At 40.6% G+C, this 15,638-nt stretch overlaps 1 protein-coding gene across 2 annotated transcripts in view; it reads left to right on the top strand.

Annotated features, from left to right (window-relative positions):
- The first annotated feature begins 291 nt into the window (after positions 1–291).
- Positions 292–15,638, top strand: part of RASA2 (RAS p21 protein activator 2) — a 126,397-nt gene continuing 111,050 nt past the window's right edge. The window contains exon 1 of one of the 2 annotated variants that reach the window (XM_070375238.1): positions 292–499. In XM_070375238.1, the coding sequence (XP_070231339.1) occupies positions 367–499 (133 nt within the window). In that variant the 5' untranslated portion in view covers positions 292–366. The remainder of the gene's footprint in view (positions 500–15,638) is intronic. The other variant, XM_070375246.1, reaches the window with a different exon arrangement.

The following is a 15,638-nucleotide window of genomic DNA, read 5'->3' as shown; positions in this document are numbered from 1 at the left end:
GGGGGGGGGTGCGGAAACCAATTCCCAGAAGGGTTTGGGGAATCTCGGGAGGGCTGGGGTTTTCTCAGTGGGGTTTTAAGTCACAGCCACGACTTGGAGCCACACTTGGCTAGAGTGTTGGCTTTTACAAGGCTAAGCCGAGGAAACGCACGAGGTGGGTTCGCGCCGGGCTGTCCCGGTTCGGTGGAGCGGGGGCGGTGACTGTGGGGCCGCGGGTGGGGCGGGGGCGGGGCGGGGCGGGGCTAGCCAGGCCGAGGTCCCGGGGCGGAGCAAGGCGCGCGGCTCGCCCTCGCGGAGGCCGCGGGCTGGGCTCCGCCTCGCCGGGCTACGCAGGCGGCGGAGCTGCGGCACAGGCCGGGCGGCACCATGGCGGCGGCGGCGCCTGATGCTCCTGCGGGTTTTTCCGAGGCGCCGGCTCCGACTGCGACGGCAGAGCCAGAGGCCGGAGGCGAGGACGGTCGTGAGGTCCGAGTGCTGCAGAGCCTGCGGGGCAAGATCTGTAAGCGGGGGCCGGGGTGAGGGAACCCACCCGGCTGCGACGGCGGCCGCGGGGCTGAGGGGGGCGGCGGGCGCGCGGGGGTGGCGGCGCCGGGACCGCGGGGCCGAGAGGGGCCTGGCCGGTGGCCGGGAGGAGGGCCGGCACAAGAGGCTGGAAGTGGGGGTGTGTTGGGGGAGGCGTCGCTCAGACGGGGCGGCGTGGACTAAGGCTGCCCCTGTCCGGGGAATTTGCCGGGGACGGGGATGGGGGGGGGGAGGCAGTGCTGGGGCAGCGCCCGCGCGAGGGGCTTGGCTTTGGGGCGCGGCCTGGACGAGGGGACGCCCCGGCCCGGGGTGCGGCCGGGGGCGCGGGCCGGGGGCGTGAGGAGCTTCCGGCTGTCCTCCGACGCAGGCCTCCAGGCGGCTGAGGGCGTCGGGAGCGGCACCGTGGTGGGAGCCGGGCGGTAATTACCGGGGGGCGCGGCCGGAGGAGGAGGGCGTGGAAGTGGGGCTGGCCCGAGGGGAGGGGGCTGCCTGTTTTCTGGGTTCTCGAGGTTGGAGAAGGCGCCCAGAGCTGGAGGAAGAGATACGCCCCGGGACTCCAGCGGCCGCACGGGCGCTCGAGAGTGAGAGCGCCGGGAGGGGCAGGGGCCGGACACCTGTACTCGCCCCACCTCGCTGCGGCGGGGACTTGAATCGAGAGACAGCGTGACTGACAGGTTCTTGAGGCAGGATGTAGTGGCTTCCTGTGAGCAGGTCTCAAAACACAGTCATCCAGCCCTCACTTAACCCACTTAATTCCTTTCTTTCTCATGCATTTAATTGTTTGTGAGTAAGCCAACCTACTTGCCTTCACATTTTTACTTAGAGGCCCCGAGTAATAGACAGACTATTTGAGTTCAGTCATTTGGACTTTATTTATTTTTTTAAATGACCCTTTGGCTTTCGATTTCCAGTTTTTTTTTCATAGTAGTTTATTCAGAAGAAACGCTTTTGGGGGGGGGCTATTTGTAATTTATATCAAATACAGCATATTTTTGCTTTGGTCGATAATTAGCTTTGCTTCCTTGATTCTGTATCCTCAGATTGGAAACATGCTTCATATTTCATTTAAATAGCCCTTAGTCATGAGTATTTTTTGCCTTGAAGAAAATCAAATTGCTTTAATATGGTTAACAATGCTCTTTCTTGCACAGGGTGTAAAATTTTCCTCTTTCCTAATAGTGATACTATTAATTGAGCTTAAATTTCCCCACTTTATTTTTTTCAAGTTGCTCCCCCTTTCAAGAATTTAGGATTTTATTAAACCTCAGAAGCAGACATCTTAAATTCTCTCACCTTTTTATTTCCACAAGTAATCCTGGGGTTCTTAAGAGAGTACAGTTCTCAAAACCTGAAAAAAATGACAGCAAAGAAGAAGATCTTGTCAGTATCTGAGTTACCAACATAACCTTCTAGGATATAAAATGTTTTCAGTATTCAAATTAAGTATTATGCTTAATACTTAATAAATCTAATATTTGGGAAAACTATAAATGAATGGGTCGGAGAAGGCAATGACGACCCACTCCAGTACTCCTGCCTGGAAAATCCCATGGACAGAGGAGCCTGGTAGGCTGCAGTCCATGGGGTCGCTAAGAGTCAGACACGACTGAGGGACTTCACTTTGACTTTTCATTTTCCTGCATTGGAGAAGGAAATGGCAACCCACTCCAGCGTTCTTGCCTGGAGAATCCCAGGGACGGAGGAGCCTGGTGGGCTGCTGTCTATGGGGTCGCACAGAGTTGGACACGACTGAAGCCACTTAGCAGCAGCAGCATAAATGAATGGGTAGAGCACCTCTCTTGATCTAGTTTTTCAGATTTTCACTGCTTTATATTTTAGTGGCACTCGATGTTAGGCAGCATCTATTGGAGCCTTGCTGATTTATATAGCTGCATGTTATACCGTGGAACTACATATACACATGTCTTGGAGTTGAGAGTTGGGCCGTTTTCCAGGAGTTAGCTGCCCGGCACCACATTCTCACCTCCTCCATGGCAAAGGTAGCACTGTAAATGATAACATTGTGAGTGAAACTCTAGCCTACAAATAAAAAAACACAACTTTGTTTCTATGGGAGAGAGCAGCTCCACTCCCCCAGACTTGGAGATTGAACATCTTATTGCCCAGAATGCAGTTACCTCTTTAGCCATAGTTAAAGTATTACATCTGTTATTTCAAGTCAGTTTCTTGCTTTTTGAATTGCTCAGCCTATAGCTCACGTCATGGAATGTCTGTTGCGTAGAAAAAAGGTATTAGGACATTTATTTATGAAGGTTCTCTCTATTTCCCTCTCTGTTTTCTTTGCCCTCCTTTTAGCTGGTCGGTTGACCTTCAGAACCTGTGAAGAGATGCAGTTTTCTGTTTCCCTGAAACTGACATGTGGGTTTTGCAGGTTGGGGGCTGGGGGGCTGGAAGAGTCATTATTAGCAGGTGCTAAAGTCACAGAAATGGGATGATAGTGGTTCTGACAGTGCAGATATTAAGCAGCTTGGGGATGGGGGTAAGCTTGTCAGCTCTCCTCTTCACAATGCTAAGAGACCTTGGAGCCACTGGCTTGGAGATGTGGTGGCAGATTGCAAAGTGCTGATTGAGAGTCTCTGACTTGGGGAACTAGAGATTCATAGGTCTGAAAGTGAGCCTGAAAGGAAATGTCCTTTTTCGTGGACTTGGACCCTTCAACTCCAAATTGTGCCAGCATAAAGTGAGGAGGAATGGGTTTATGTATACACACACACACACACACATACACACACATGTATGTATATATTTAGGGGGCTTCCCCAGTGGCTCAGCAATTCCCGTGAATTGCTCCTGCAATTCAGGAGATGCTGGTTCCATCTCTGGGTCAGGAAGATCCCCTGGAGGAGGGCATGGTAACCTACTCCATTATTCTTGCCTGCAAAATTCCATGGATCTTTAGACATTTCATTCCAGTATTTATTAATTTTCCCACATCCCATATAATTTTCACATGCATTTCCCATATACTCCTCAAGGTGAAATGACATTTTGTGGTCACTCTCCAACAGTCAACTTACATTTGCAAATCCAGGGTTGCTATAGTGTTTGAGCTTATATGCTGATCCCCAGTTCCCTGAGGTCATATTAGTGCAGTAGGAAACCATGGAAGCTCCAAATATTAATAATCAGGGAGCAGGTTTGGTTGTTGGATGTCCTAGAGTTGTCGTATGAACCTTTGATACAGGAAAGTTAAGGCTTCTCCAGACTCCATCCTTTCATCTGAACTCTGTGCAGTGAGTGACTGGTATGTTAGACTTCTAGAAGCACTTTGGCCCCAGCCCTCTAAAAACAGCATACATAAGTAAAAGATAGGGATTAGGGCTTTCTCCTTTATACTCTCAAGTCTTCACGCTCTTATTGTGTGATGTCTTCCTTTTTGGTTAGTGCTTTTTGTGAAGTTTGCTCTCATCCAGTTAAATCATGTTGTAAAAATGTTACTCAAAGAGCCCACACCACCTTATGCATGGATTTACCTGCTCAGGGGAGACCAGATTGATAAGGGAGCCAATGAGAATTTGTGTGAATATTGAGATGTTTTGTACAGTTTGAGATCTGTGGGACCGTGATATGTCCCAGAACTTACATGTTCTCCCTGGTATCTTCAGATGAAGAATGACCTAGGACTGTTTGACAGAGTAGGATGGTTAAGTGCTTGAGTTTAGATGCTTGGTCAGGGGAGTCGCCTAGGTTTGATTCTTCACTTAATTTCTGACTTTTGTTAACCTCTGTGTGTCTCTGTATTCTTGTGTGTAAAGTGGGGGTAATAAAAACACGTCTATCTCACAGGATTGATGTGAGGATTAAATAAAACCCCTTCTCTGATCATTTCTCTTTCTCCTCCCAAGGAGGTGAATCAGACTCGGACCATCTCTTAGGAAGGAGTAAAGTAATAAATAAAAATAAACGTTTATGTTCTTGTACAGTATGTGCTGGCATTTCCTGATGTACAAAGCTGATTAGAATCGAGAGTCCTGAATTCTGTTTCATACACTGTTAGTTATTATTCATGTGACTGTAGGCAGCTCACTTACCTCTGTCATCTTTAAAATGGAAATAAATGCCTCATCACTAGGCGTTTTTACTTGTTGTTCCCTCTGCTTGGGAGTGCCTTCTCCTTTCCTCCACCCCATATTTATGTCAGGGAACCCCTGCTCATCCTTCAGAAGCTTTCTCCATGTGATCTCCTAACTAGAGTCTTTTGGGGGAGCATTGCTACCTTCATTCCTGGAGAGACTATGTTAGGCCTTTGTACTGTTGGGGGATCACAGTTTGTTGTTGATTTCCTTATTACGGCACATTTTATAGAAATCATTTATTTCCTCCATTAAACTGTGAATTCTTCCAAGGTAGAATTCATTCTTGTTCATGTTCTCTCTTTTTTTTTTTTTTTAAAAACTATCCAGGTGTCAGCATGGTGCCTAGAACAAAATCAGCCTTTAGAAAATGCCTTACTTCTCTATATTATCCTGAGGGAGATTTTAGATACATGCTAGACATGAAAGTGTTCTGTAAATTTTACAGCTAAGCAAACTAGTGTATTCTTAAAAGAAAACTACATGGGCCTATGGCAGGAAGTTCATCCCTTTCAAAATCACAGTGCCAGGTGACCTTAGGTTTGAACTGTTGCCAAAGTTACCGCATTAGGAAAAGTATTAAATGTTTCTAAATGCTCAGATTGCTTGTTATTAGGGGATTGAATATTGTTATCTGACTGTATTCCATGAATATTGTTACTAATTGGTCCTGACCCTGTAACAGAAAAATCTCATAATCCCACCTTACACATTAGATGTTTTTATTTGTCATAGCAGGTTTAATTTTTTTGGTAATCAAATACAAAACTAAGACAATTTATTGACCATGCAATAGAATTGAGAGATTAAAAAGTTTATTCATGCTGAGAATTTTTTATTATCAGATATTTGAAATGAGATGAGTTATTTAATAAGTTAGTAGAAAGAGAGAGGTTAAAAGGGTTTGTTCATGCCAAGAACTCATTATTGTCAGAAATTTAAAATGAGATGATGAGTTATTTACGATGGAGGAAGAATCCATCTTTCAAATGGATAGAAATGAGAGAAAAGGGTTCTTTGTAAAAGTTCACAGAGCAGTCTGCTAATCATTTGCTCTGAGGAAGACAGGAGGTAAACCTCAATGAGTTCATAGAATTTTTCTTTTTTAACTTAGGACTCTTTGAATAGACTCTTAAGAGACTGTGGAACTAATGTAGCTAAAATAAAACTATTGCTTTATCCTTTAATCGTAGATGCTAATCCTATTTCTTGTTAATGTGCTTTATGAAATTATTTGACTGTAATAGCAGATTATGTTTTACCTGCTGTACTAATGAAATTGTGTGTGCTTTTGAGAGCTGCTAACAGTTTTGTTGTAATCAGTTAATGCAAATTCAGAAACTTTTATGTATATAAAGAAATTTCTATGATAATCTTTAGTTTTGTATGTCATTGTCACCAAAAATCCCTAGCTAAAATAATTACACTTTATAAGGTTATACTAGTACAACTCATGCAAACATGAGTGTACAGTACTTGATAAATTTGTTACTGTGAACTTGGTTTAAGAATATCATTAATGACAGAATGAGTTTGGGCAAATTCTTTAACTTTGCTGAGTTTCTGTTTTCTTACTTGTAAAATGAGAGATCTGGATGTGGTCTTTCCCGTCCCTTCCAGCACTGCGTCTTTGATTGTTGCGTTTTAACTTGAACCAATTAGTTTGAGATAGTACATCAGGCGCTTTTATTTTAGTGCTTAAATGTATTTAGTATACTTACTGTGTATGATATTTAGTATTTTTAAAAACTTAAAAACTTATGTAAGATTTACTAGATAAGATTGTTTGAATGCTAACAGTTTTTTTTTTTTTTTCTGTGACTGTTACTTTATTCAGCAGTACTCAATGCATATCTAAGTTTCTTTGAGGACCCTAGCTTACTAGACTATGAAATGGGCCTAAGCGGTAAATGAGATGAAAAAAGGTTCTTACTAGTTTATCCTAAAGTGATAGTTTCTTTTAAACACCTGTATTCTTAGAGAATTATAGAAGGTTAGGTGGGGGAAGTGGAGAACATATCTTGTTCAGTCCTCTCACTTTACAGATGAAGAGGTTGACACTCAAAAACCCCATTAACGGCCCGCTGGGTATTAGTCCACTGCTATCAGTTTTTGCTAAAATGCTACATGGGATGAACTCATTAGTGTGAATGTTGCAAAGGTACTGTGTTTAGTATATGAAGATGACACTATCTACTGATAATATCCAGAAGTAGTAATAGATTTTCACTGTACCATCTACACACTCTCATCTGTTCCTTTTTAAGAACTGCGTGAAGTGGTTAGGGTTAGCAGTGAAACTGTGTTTGTAATTTAAGTAGAGAGTGAGCCTGGACGTTTACCTGTTTGTGTCATGCTCTTAACTCAGTTGTTTTCAGACGTGGCTGTCCATCAGTGTCACCTGTGAACTTAAAAAAATTCTGATGCGCAGGCTTTACCCCAGACCTACTGACTCAGAGTCTCGGAGTGGTACTTGGACATCTGTCGGTTTAAAACATTCTGCAGGGTGGGCAGCTAGAATGGTGGGCCTCTGCGTTTACCCATTGAACAGACTAGCCACCCACTACTTGAATGATAGCAACCTGCTGTGTGTGACTGTTTAAAAGATACCAGTAGAAATGTCAGTGTGATCACAGGGAGGTTTTCATTTGATTGTTTTTAAATGTTTTCCTTTTATTTGATTAGATAGTACAAATACTTGGTACCCTATTCAAAAGGTAAGTAATGGCATACATTAAAAAGTTAACTGAGACTTCTTTTATCCTCTAGCCGTTCCCTTCCCAGAAGCAAGCATTACCAGTTTCTTGTTTATCCATACAGAGTTTATTTAGGCACTTACACTTAAATGTATGAGTATTAGTATCTCCCTCTCACCAGTATACACATCACAACAAAATATACACATGGTTTGCATCTTGCTTTTTTATACTTAATGGTAATCTGAAGATTTTTCACAAATAAATGTGTGTGTGTGTATATATGTGTGTATATATATGTATACGTATATATGATTTGCTTTGCATGTGTGCTCAGTTCTGTCCCACTCTTAGTGACCCATGGGCTATAGCTTGCCATGCTCCTCTGAACTTGAGATTTCCCAGACAAGAATACTATAAGAATTTCTGCTCTAGCGGATCTTCCCGACCCAGGAATGGAACCGGCGTCTCATATGTCTTCTACATTAGCGAGCAAGTTCTTTACCACTGAGTCACCTGGGAAGCCCCACATTTATGTGAGGTGTCTCTCTCTCTCTCTCTCTCTCTCTCTCTCTCTCTCTCTCTCTCTCTGTCACACACACACACACACACACACGCGGGAGAAGGAGGGGAGGTGAGGGAAACTACCTCATTTTTTTAACAGCTGCATAAAAGTTCATCATCTCAATACACCACAGTTTATATAGCCAGTCCCCTATTGATGGACATTTAGATTTTTTCTGATCTTTGCTATTACAAACTTTACTGAATAAATAAATATGTTATTTTAAATATTTTTAAAAATATGTAAGTTTATTAATATATAAATAAATAGGTATGTTATTTTTAATATGATTGCATGTGTCTATAAGATAAATTCCTAGATATTAAGTTGATGAATTGAGTGGTCTCTCTCTCTCTCTCTCTCTCTCTCTCTCTCTCTCTCTCTCTCTCTCTCTCTCTCTCACACACACACACACACACACACACACACACACACGGGGAGAAGGAGGGGAGGTGAGGGAAACTACCTCATTTTTTTAACAGCTGCATAAAAGTTCATCATCTCAATACACCACAGTTTATATAGCCAGTCCCCTATTGATGGACATTTAGATTTTTTCTGATCTTTGCTATTACAAACTTTACTGAATAAATAAATATGTTATTTTAAATATTTTTAAAAATATGTAAGTTTATTAATATATAAATAAATAGGTATGTTATTTTTAATATGATTGCATGTGTCTATAAGATAAATTCCTAGATATTAAGTTGATGAATTGAGTGGTATGTGCATTTTTATTCTGGAAAGACAGTGCCAAATTGCTTCTCATAGAAACTAACAATTTATGCTCCCATCAGCAATGTATGAATGCCTATTTCTTTATACCTGGATAGTGTGTATTTTAAAACTTCTTGATCTTTGTTTGTCTGTAAGATGAAAAGGAACGCTAATTTTTAGTTTTAATTTACACTTCTAAAACAAAGTTGAGAATCTCTTCATATTTTTAAGAGTCATTTTTATTTCCATTTTTTGGTGTTGATTTGATTTGCCTTTTTTCCTGCTGAATTATCAGTCTTTTTACTAATTTGTGGGGACTATGCTAGTAAGGAAGTTAGATTTCTTTAGTGGAAAGATTTTTTAAATTTAGATGTCTTGGCTGATGTCTGCTTGTATTCTTGAGAAGTTGGTTGTGAGATACAATGAGGGGGTCTTGTTGGTTTTGTCTACTTAAATAATTTCTGATATTAGAATAGAGATGGAAAAAGAACTGTTTGAGGAAAAGTAAGTGAAGACTTACTGTAAACAGGAACTAAAACATAAACAATAGATTGGGAGAAGATATTTGCAACAAATTCTACAGACAAAAAGAAAACTCTTATATAACACTTAACCTGTGTGCCAAGCACTGTTTTAAAGCACTTTAAGTATTTCAACTAACTTAACCCTCATGGTGACTGTAAGTACAGTTATTATCCCCATTTTTACAGATGAGGAAACTGAGGCATGGAATAGCTAAACTAAGTAACTTGCCAAGATCTGTCAGCTAGTGAGCCCTGGGCAGACTGGCTCTGTTACTCTTAACCTACTGTCTATGCTCCCTATATGTTCATATCCAGAATATATAAAAAGTTCATCCAAATTTTTAAAAGGAAAAGGCCATTAGAAAAATAAAGAATATAAATAGGCATTCCACAGAAAAGATACAAAAGGCCATAAACATAAGAAAATACTGGAAAGGTTTAACAAAAATTAATCAAGGAAATAAAATTTTAAAAAGTCATCAGTTTGTGAAAAAATAAAAGCTCATTAATTTCAGTACTTGGTGAAAGTTTAGGAAAACAGGTACTTTCTTCACTGTTGCTTGAGTTTAAATTGGAAAGCAATGTTGGAGAGCATTTTTCCAATATCTGTTAAAAATTTAAATGTGTATTGGGCTTCCCTGGTAGCTCAGCTGGTAAAGAATCTGCTTGCAATGCAGGAGACCGTGGTTTGATTCCTGGGTCAGGAAGATCCACTGGAGAAGGTATAGGCTACCCACTGCAGTATTCTTGGGCTTCCCTGGTGGCCAAGATGGTAAAGAATCCACCTGCAATGCAGGAGACCTGGGTTCGGTCCTCCTCCCACCCTCTGGAGGAGGGCATGCAGCCCACTCCAGTATTATTGCCTGGAGAATCCCCAAGGACAGAGAAGCATGGAGGGCCACAGACTGGGTTCACAAAGAGTTAGACATGACTGAGCGACTAAGTACAACACAGCACAGCACACCCTATATATTTCTACTTCTACATATCTGCCCTACAGAAACACTTAAACATTTGCAGAAGAGGTATATACAAAGATGTTTATTGTTACCTTGTTGGTAAAACAAAACAGAGGCAACTTAAGTGTCCATCAGTAGGAAAATGACTAAATAGTATATTCATGTACATATTTTATAACAGCTAAAAAGAATGAGATGTATCTATAATGTGAAAGGAAAGAACTTCAAGAAGTATTATTGTGGAAAAAGGAAGCCTGTCTTTAGGGTGATATGTATAGTTATATGTATCTTATCTTCTTTATATGTATATGGAAAAAAAGACAGAAAGATGTTTGAAAAGATGAACACCATGGGTTGTCAGTGGTGGACAAAGAAAATTGGCCTTATAATGATTTACTTTTCTAGGAACTATATTTATGTATGAGCTATGTTATCAAAAAATGACTATTTGTATAAATGAATTTGATTTAGTATTAATCTTATGCTGTAAGAGCCTCTCTTTCTTTAACTGTTGAAGAGTATTCTGTCTGCAAAAACAGTAACCAAAGGTTAGGTTGGATAATATTTTGAGTGCACATAAAGACAATTTTTCTCTGAAGTTTTTGGGTAACTGATAAAACTTCACACCCACAAAACTGTAAGAATAATATAGTGAATTCCTATTTGCTCTGCCTATTTTCAACAGTTGTTTGCATTCAGAAAGTTGACTTTAAAAAAATTCAGTGTTTCAGAGGAATGTAGTAAAAAGAATATTCCAATCTCTTAAAATACTTTAACATGTGAGTGGTACAAAACCTTTTCATTTTGAATTTGGACAGTTTTATTTTATAAAAAAATTTTCCTAGTGGATGGGGGAAGTGGACTAATATTTATTATTTACTCTTTTCCAAGCACTTTCCAGGATATTTTGTAAATTGTTTCATTAATTCAATTTCATGAAGAAATTTGTGATTAATTCCAGTTTTAGCAAAGGAGCACACAGAAAGGTTATTTGCTCAGGGTTCAATGGGGCAGAGCCAGGTATTCAGAATGGCTTTTAAGACATCAAAAGCCATGTCTTTTTCTCTGTCAAGTTGCCTGTCATGGCATATTGGGAAGAGCTGATGAGTACATTTCTTTTGTCAAGAAGTTGATAATTATCCCTAGATTGGTTTCTGTCTAAAGTAATGGATAGTCAGTAAAATTAAAATGTTGAAATGCTATAAAAATTTATATTTAGTTCTGTTTTGAGGATCACAAAAAAATGTTACTCGTCCATCAGCTTGACTATGCTCATGTGAATTTCTGCATGTTAATTGTTCTCTTAGAACACAATACTCACATACATTGACCTGTGTGGTACAGCTTCTTTATATCTTTTTCTTTTTTTAAAAAAACACTAGGTCATGACTGAATCCCATTTTACCTTCCTGGATGCTGTTACTAGAAATAGTAGCCTTATCCCATGTATGACTTGTCCAAGTAGCCCTTAGTTCTGCCACCACCTGGCTATGGCCTTTAATTTACTTGCCATAGGAGGCTCTCCTGGTCAGCTCAAAAGCCTCTAAAGATTCATGTCACCATAGGGACCATGGGTCTATCCTAGGAGAGCTTTCTACCATATGTGTTTCAGAGTTTGGGCTGCTCCTCGAGAAGGGGGCTGTAAGAAGCTTGGGATCAGCACACGTTCACAACTGAAACCAGAAGTGGGTAAGGCAAACCACAGGAAGATCCTGCCTGCAACTTGGTGACGTTGCTCTATGACCCATGGACGTTTCCTGGCAGTACCTTGCGAAACTTGTCTTTTCATGTACAGTCGTTGGTTCTGGACTGAGCTGCAGTCAGAGGTGATTAATATGATAGTGATATAGATAACTGTATGATAATTATTGTGCACATGACTTGTGTAAAACAATCGGACTCTAATTACATTCTGTAGATTTTCACACTGAAGAGCTGCATCTTCACTACTAGGACATTCTGAGGAGTTGCCATGGAATTCACGCTTTAACCTTGGCTTTCTGCCTTGTCAAGAATTGTTCAGGTATTAAAACCACCAAGCAGTTCTTGGCTCACCACCTGAACTGTGCTGGATTCTGGGAGTCCTTTGCCCACTCAAGTGCTTGCTCAGTGCTATTACCTTGTTTGTGTTTTCCTAGGAATTGCACAGTACCTTATTTCCATGATGGAGCAGGAGTGCAGTGTTAGTGACACTTTATTATTCTGTATTTATTTAACCTCCAGGTCCTAGGTTAATATCATAATGGCCATTCTTAGGTAGAATCGGATTTATGATAATAATTATGTAATGTGTTGATTTTTTAAGGTTGCCAGTTGAATGGGATTATAGAATCTCAGATGACTTTTTTTTTTTTTTTTAAAGGTAATTTTTCATTTACTGGGAGTGAGAAAAGCTGCTTGACAATCCAGTTCTCTAATCATGTTAATTTTAGACACTGGAAAACCCTACTTACTAGATATCCCAGCAGTCTCCATATGCCTGTTTGTGACTCATTCTCTGCCTGAATAATATCACAAGTATAAATGTCTATCTTTTCAGTGGTGCTTTTAAAGTGACAACTAAAGATGAGGGAAGTAATAGCTGTGTAACATTTGTCTCTCTTCAGTAGTTCTTAGGTGAGCTTCCAAGGTGTCTCAGTCGTAAAAAATCCACCTGCCAATGCAGGAGAATTGGGTTCGATCCCAAGGTCGGGAATATCCCCTGGAGAAGGAAATGGCAATCCACTCCAGTGTTCTTGCCTGGAGAATCCAATGGACAGAGGGGCCTGGCGGGCTACAGTCCATGGGGTCACAAGAGTTGGACATGGCTTAGCAACTAAACAACGCAACAGTTCTTGGGCGCCCCACCTCCTCGTTGGTTACTGTACACCTGGGGCAGTCTGACATACTCTGAAGAGGGTGCCTGAGAAACCATTCGAAAGGTGTTTTTTGGCGGTTTTTCTCTTCTGTTCTTCTTTGAAAGCTGTAAAGAGAAATAAATGAGAGAGCTCTTGTGTCAGATTTCTTTATTCTGTAGAAAGTATTTATTAGATTAGGTATATAGAAATTGGTTGAATGATAAATGAAAATGGAGCATGTTGAAAGCATGAATTTTCTGCTACTTTTCTAGTAATCACCTAACCTCTCTGAGTTTCAGCTTCCTTTTGTATAAATTGGAGGTAGTAGTTATTCTCATCTTACAGAGTGGTTATGAAAAGATTGGATGACTTGGTGTACTACCTGGCACATTGTGCTCAGTTAAGTGCTGGCTGTAACGTGAGTAGAAGTGAGAATTGGTAAAGTTTATGTTCATAGTTTTCTTGATGAACAGTTTATTTAACATAAATGTGTATCTAGTTCTTATAGTGTTTATCAGATTCACCTGGCCCAGGGTAGCAATATCTAAAAACATTTGAAATCAGTGTTGCCATGTGCTCTTTTTACAACTTTTCAGGATCTTAAAGTTAGGGGAACTTAGAGGATTAACTAATTAAGGAGTTGCAAACTCCAGTCTACAGAGACCACCAGGCATAGTGAAGGAAAGCCAGGTGGGGATTGTTAGGATTTCAAAAGAGTATCTTGTCTACAGTTTCCATTCAGAACCTCATTGCCAGGACTCTGATTGTTAAAGAGAAACCAGAAATGTGGATTGATTTATTATTAACTCTTCCAGTTCTAGATGTTGGCTACATTTTTCCTAACACTGTGCAAGCCAAACAAATCTCTGGCTGGCTGACCCCCAATTTTTGTCCTCCCCCTCCATCTGAAAGAGTTCAGGCATCTCATTTTAGAGATTTGGAGCCTGAGATACAGAAAGGCCAGGTGTTTTTCATTTGTTTCTTCCAATAGAAATGCATTATTTCTGTAATAGAAGTTCATTAAAAAAATGAGCTCCTCTGGTGTGTCCAGTTATTAAATTACAGGTTATCTTTGGTCAGACCTAGTAGCTTGAGTGAAGGGAATTGTGTACAGACGCTGTTTCTTAGGGATCTGTAACCAGGAAGGGCACTGCTAGTTACTGTTTACTGAGTGCTTATTTTGTTCTAGGCATTATGGTAAGTGCTTTACCTCAGCTGGGCTTCCCTGGTGGCTCAGCTGTAAAGAATCTGCCTGCAATGCAGGAGGCCTGGGATCAATCCCTGTGTTGGGAAGATCGCCTGGAGAAAGAAATGGCTTCCCATTCCAGGATTCTGGCCTGGAGAGTTCCATGGACTATATAGTCCATGGGGTCACAAAGAGTTGGACACGACTGAGCGACTTTCACTTCACTTACTCAGCTGATGGCCACAGTAGCCCTTGAAGCGTTGTAATGACTTCTTTTTACACAGGAGGTTGAGACTAGGGCATGTAGAGAATTAAGTACAAAACTCACACTGAAACTCCCGTCTCCAAAATGAATTTGTTCTAACTTGCTGTACTATGGCAGTACTGTAGATGTTTTCAGAATTATTTTCAACTTTAGTCTTACTGGGAAAGTTAAAATTAAACTTTATATGAAAATTGAAAGATCTTATATGTTAACATTACATAGGATTGTCTTGAGACATCCCTGCGGTCCAATGGTTAGGACTCTGTGCTTCCACGGCAGGAGGCACTGGTTTGATCCCTGGTTGGGGAACTAAGATCTCACATCCTGCATGGTGTGGCCAAAAAGAAAAAAAATTATATAGGATTGTCTTATGTATCTATAACTAGATGGTATAATAGCGTTTTATTCTAAGCTTGTGTACACCGAAACTTATGTTTTTAAGTGTACATTTGATTCCTTCACTCCATTTTTTGGTTGAGTACATAAATGATAATGTTTGCATATTTTCATATCTTCCCCCCATCTAAAGTTCTAATCCTCTGCTTAGGTTGATACTCCAGTTATTAGAACATCATATCCTGAGTCTGGCCAAATTCTGGATTTTCCCTCTGCAGTATCTCTTCCATATTTCTTTTCCTCCATTGCCCCTTTGTTACCTTAGATTAGGCCCTGTAACTATCAGTGATTTTCCTGAAGCATAGATTTGATCACACGGGAACTTCTAGTGACTCTGTTGCTTGCTGAATGAAATTAAAACTCCTTGGCTTGACATCACAGGTTCTGTGCAGTGCCACCTTTCTTTTACAGCTGCATCCTTTCTACTCCCCTTTCATCTCTCTCTGCTTGAGTCAGTTAGTACTGTTAACTGCTTTCTTGAAGGTGCTCCTGCTGTTTCCACCTCCTGAACTTGTTCCTGTTATGCTTTACCCCTGCAGTGTTATCCCTCCGTCCCCAATTTCTCTATTTAAAAAAAATTACTTGGAAGAAGTTATTACGAAGATTAAGTGACATACATGTGAAGTCCCTAAAAAACATCATCTGTGTGTGTGTGTATAATGTAAATATTTGATAAATGGAAACTATTATTATGATTCAGCGTTCCTCCCACTGCAGGTAATCTTTTTCTTAGGATCATCTTGTCCAGGACCCTGGCCCTTTGCAGTTTCTCTTGGGAGTTATTCACATTCTGAACCTCTTATTTCTGTGTTTAAGGTATCCTTTGAAATAGATTGGAGATCCTACAGGATCTCTTAGGATAGTTTCAGAAAGG

Source organism: Bos mutus, chromosome 1 (genome assembly GCF_027580195.1).
Source record: "Bos mutus isolate GX-2022 chromosome 1, NWIPB_WYAK_1.1, whole genome shotgun sequence".
In the NCBI taxonomy this organism is placed as follows: domain Eukaryota; kingdom Metazoa; phylum Chordata; class Mammalia; order Artiodactyla; family Bovidae; genus Bos; species Bos mutus.
Note: the sequence above shows the minus strand (reverse complement) of the source record. Positions and strands in the feature narration are given on the sequence as shown.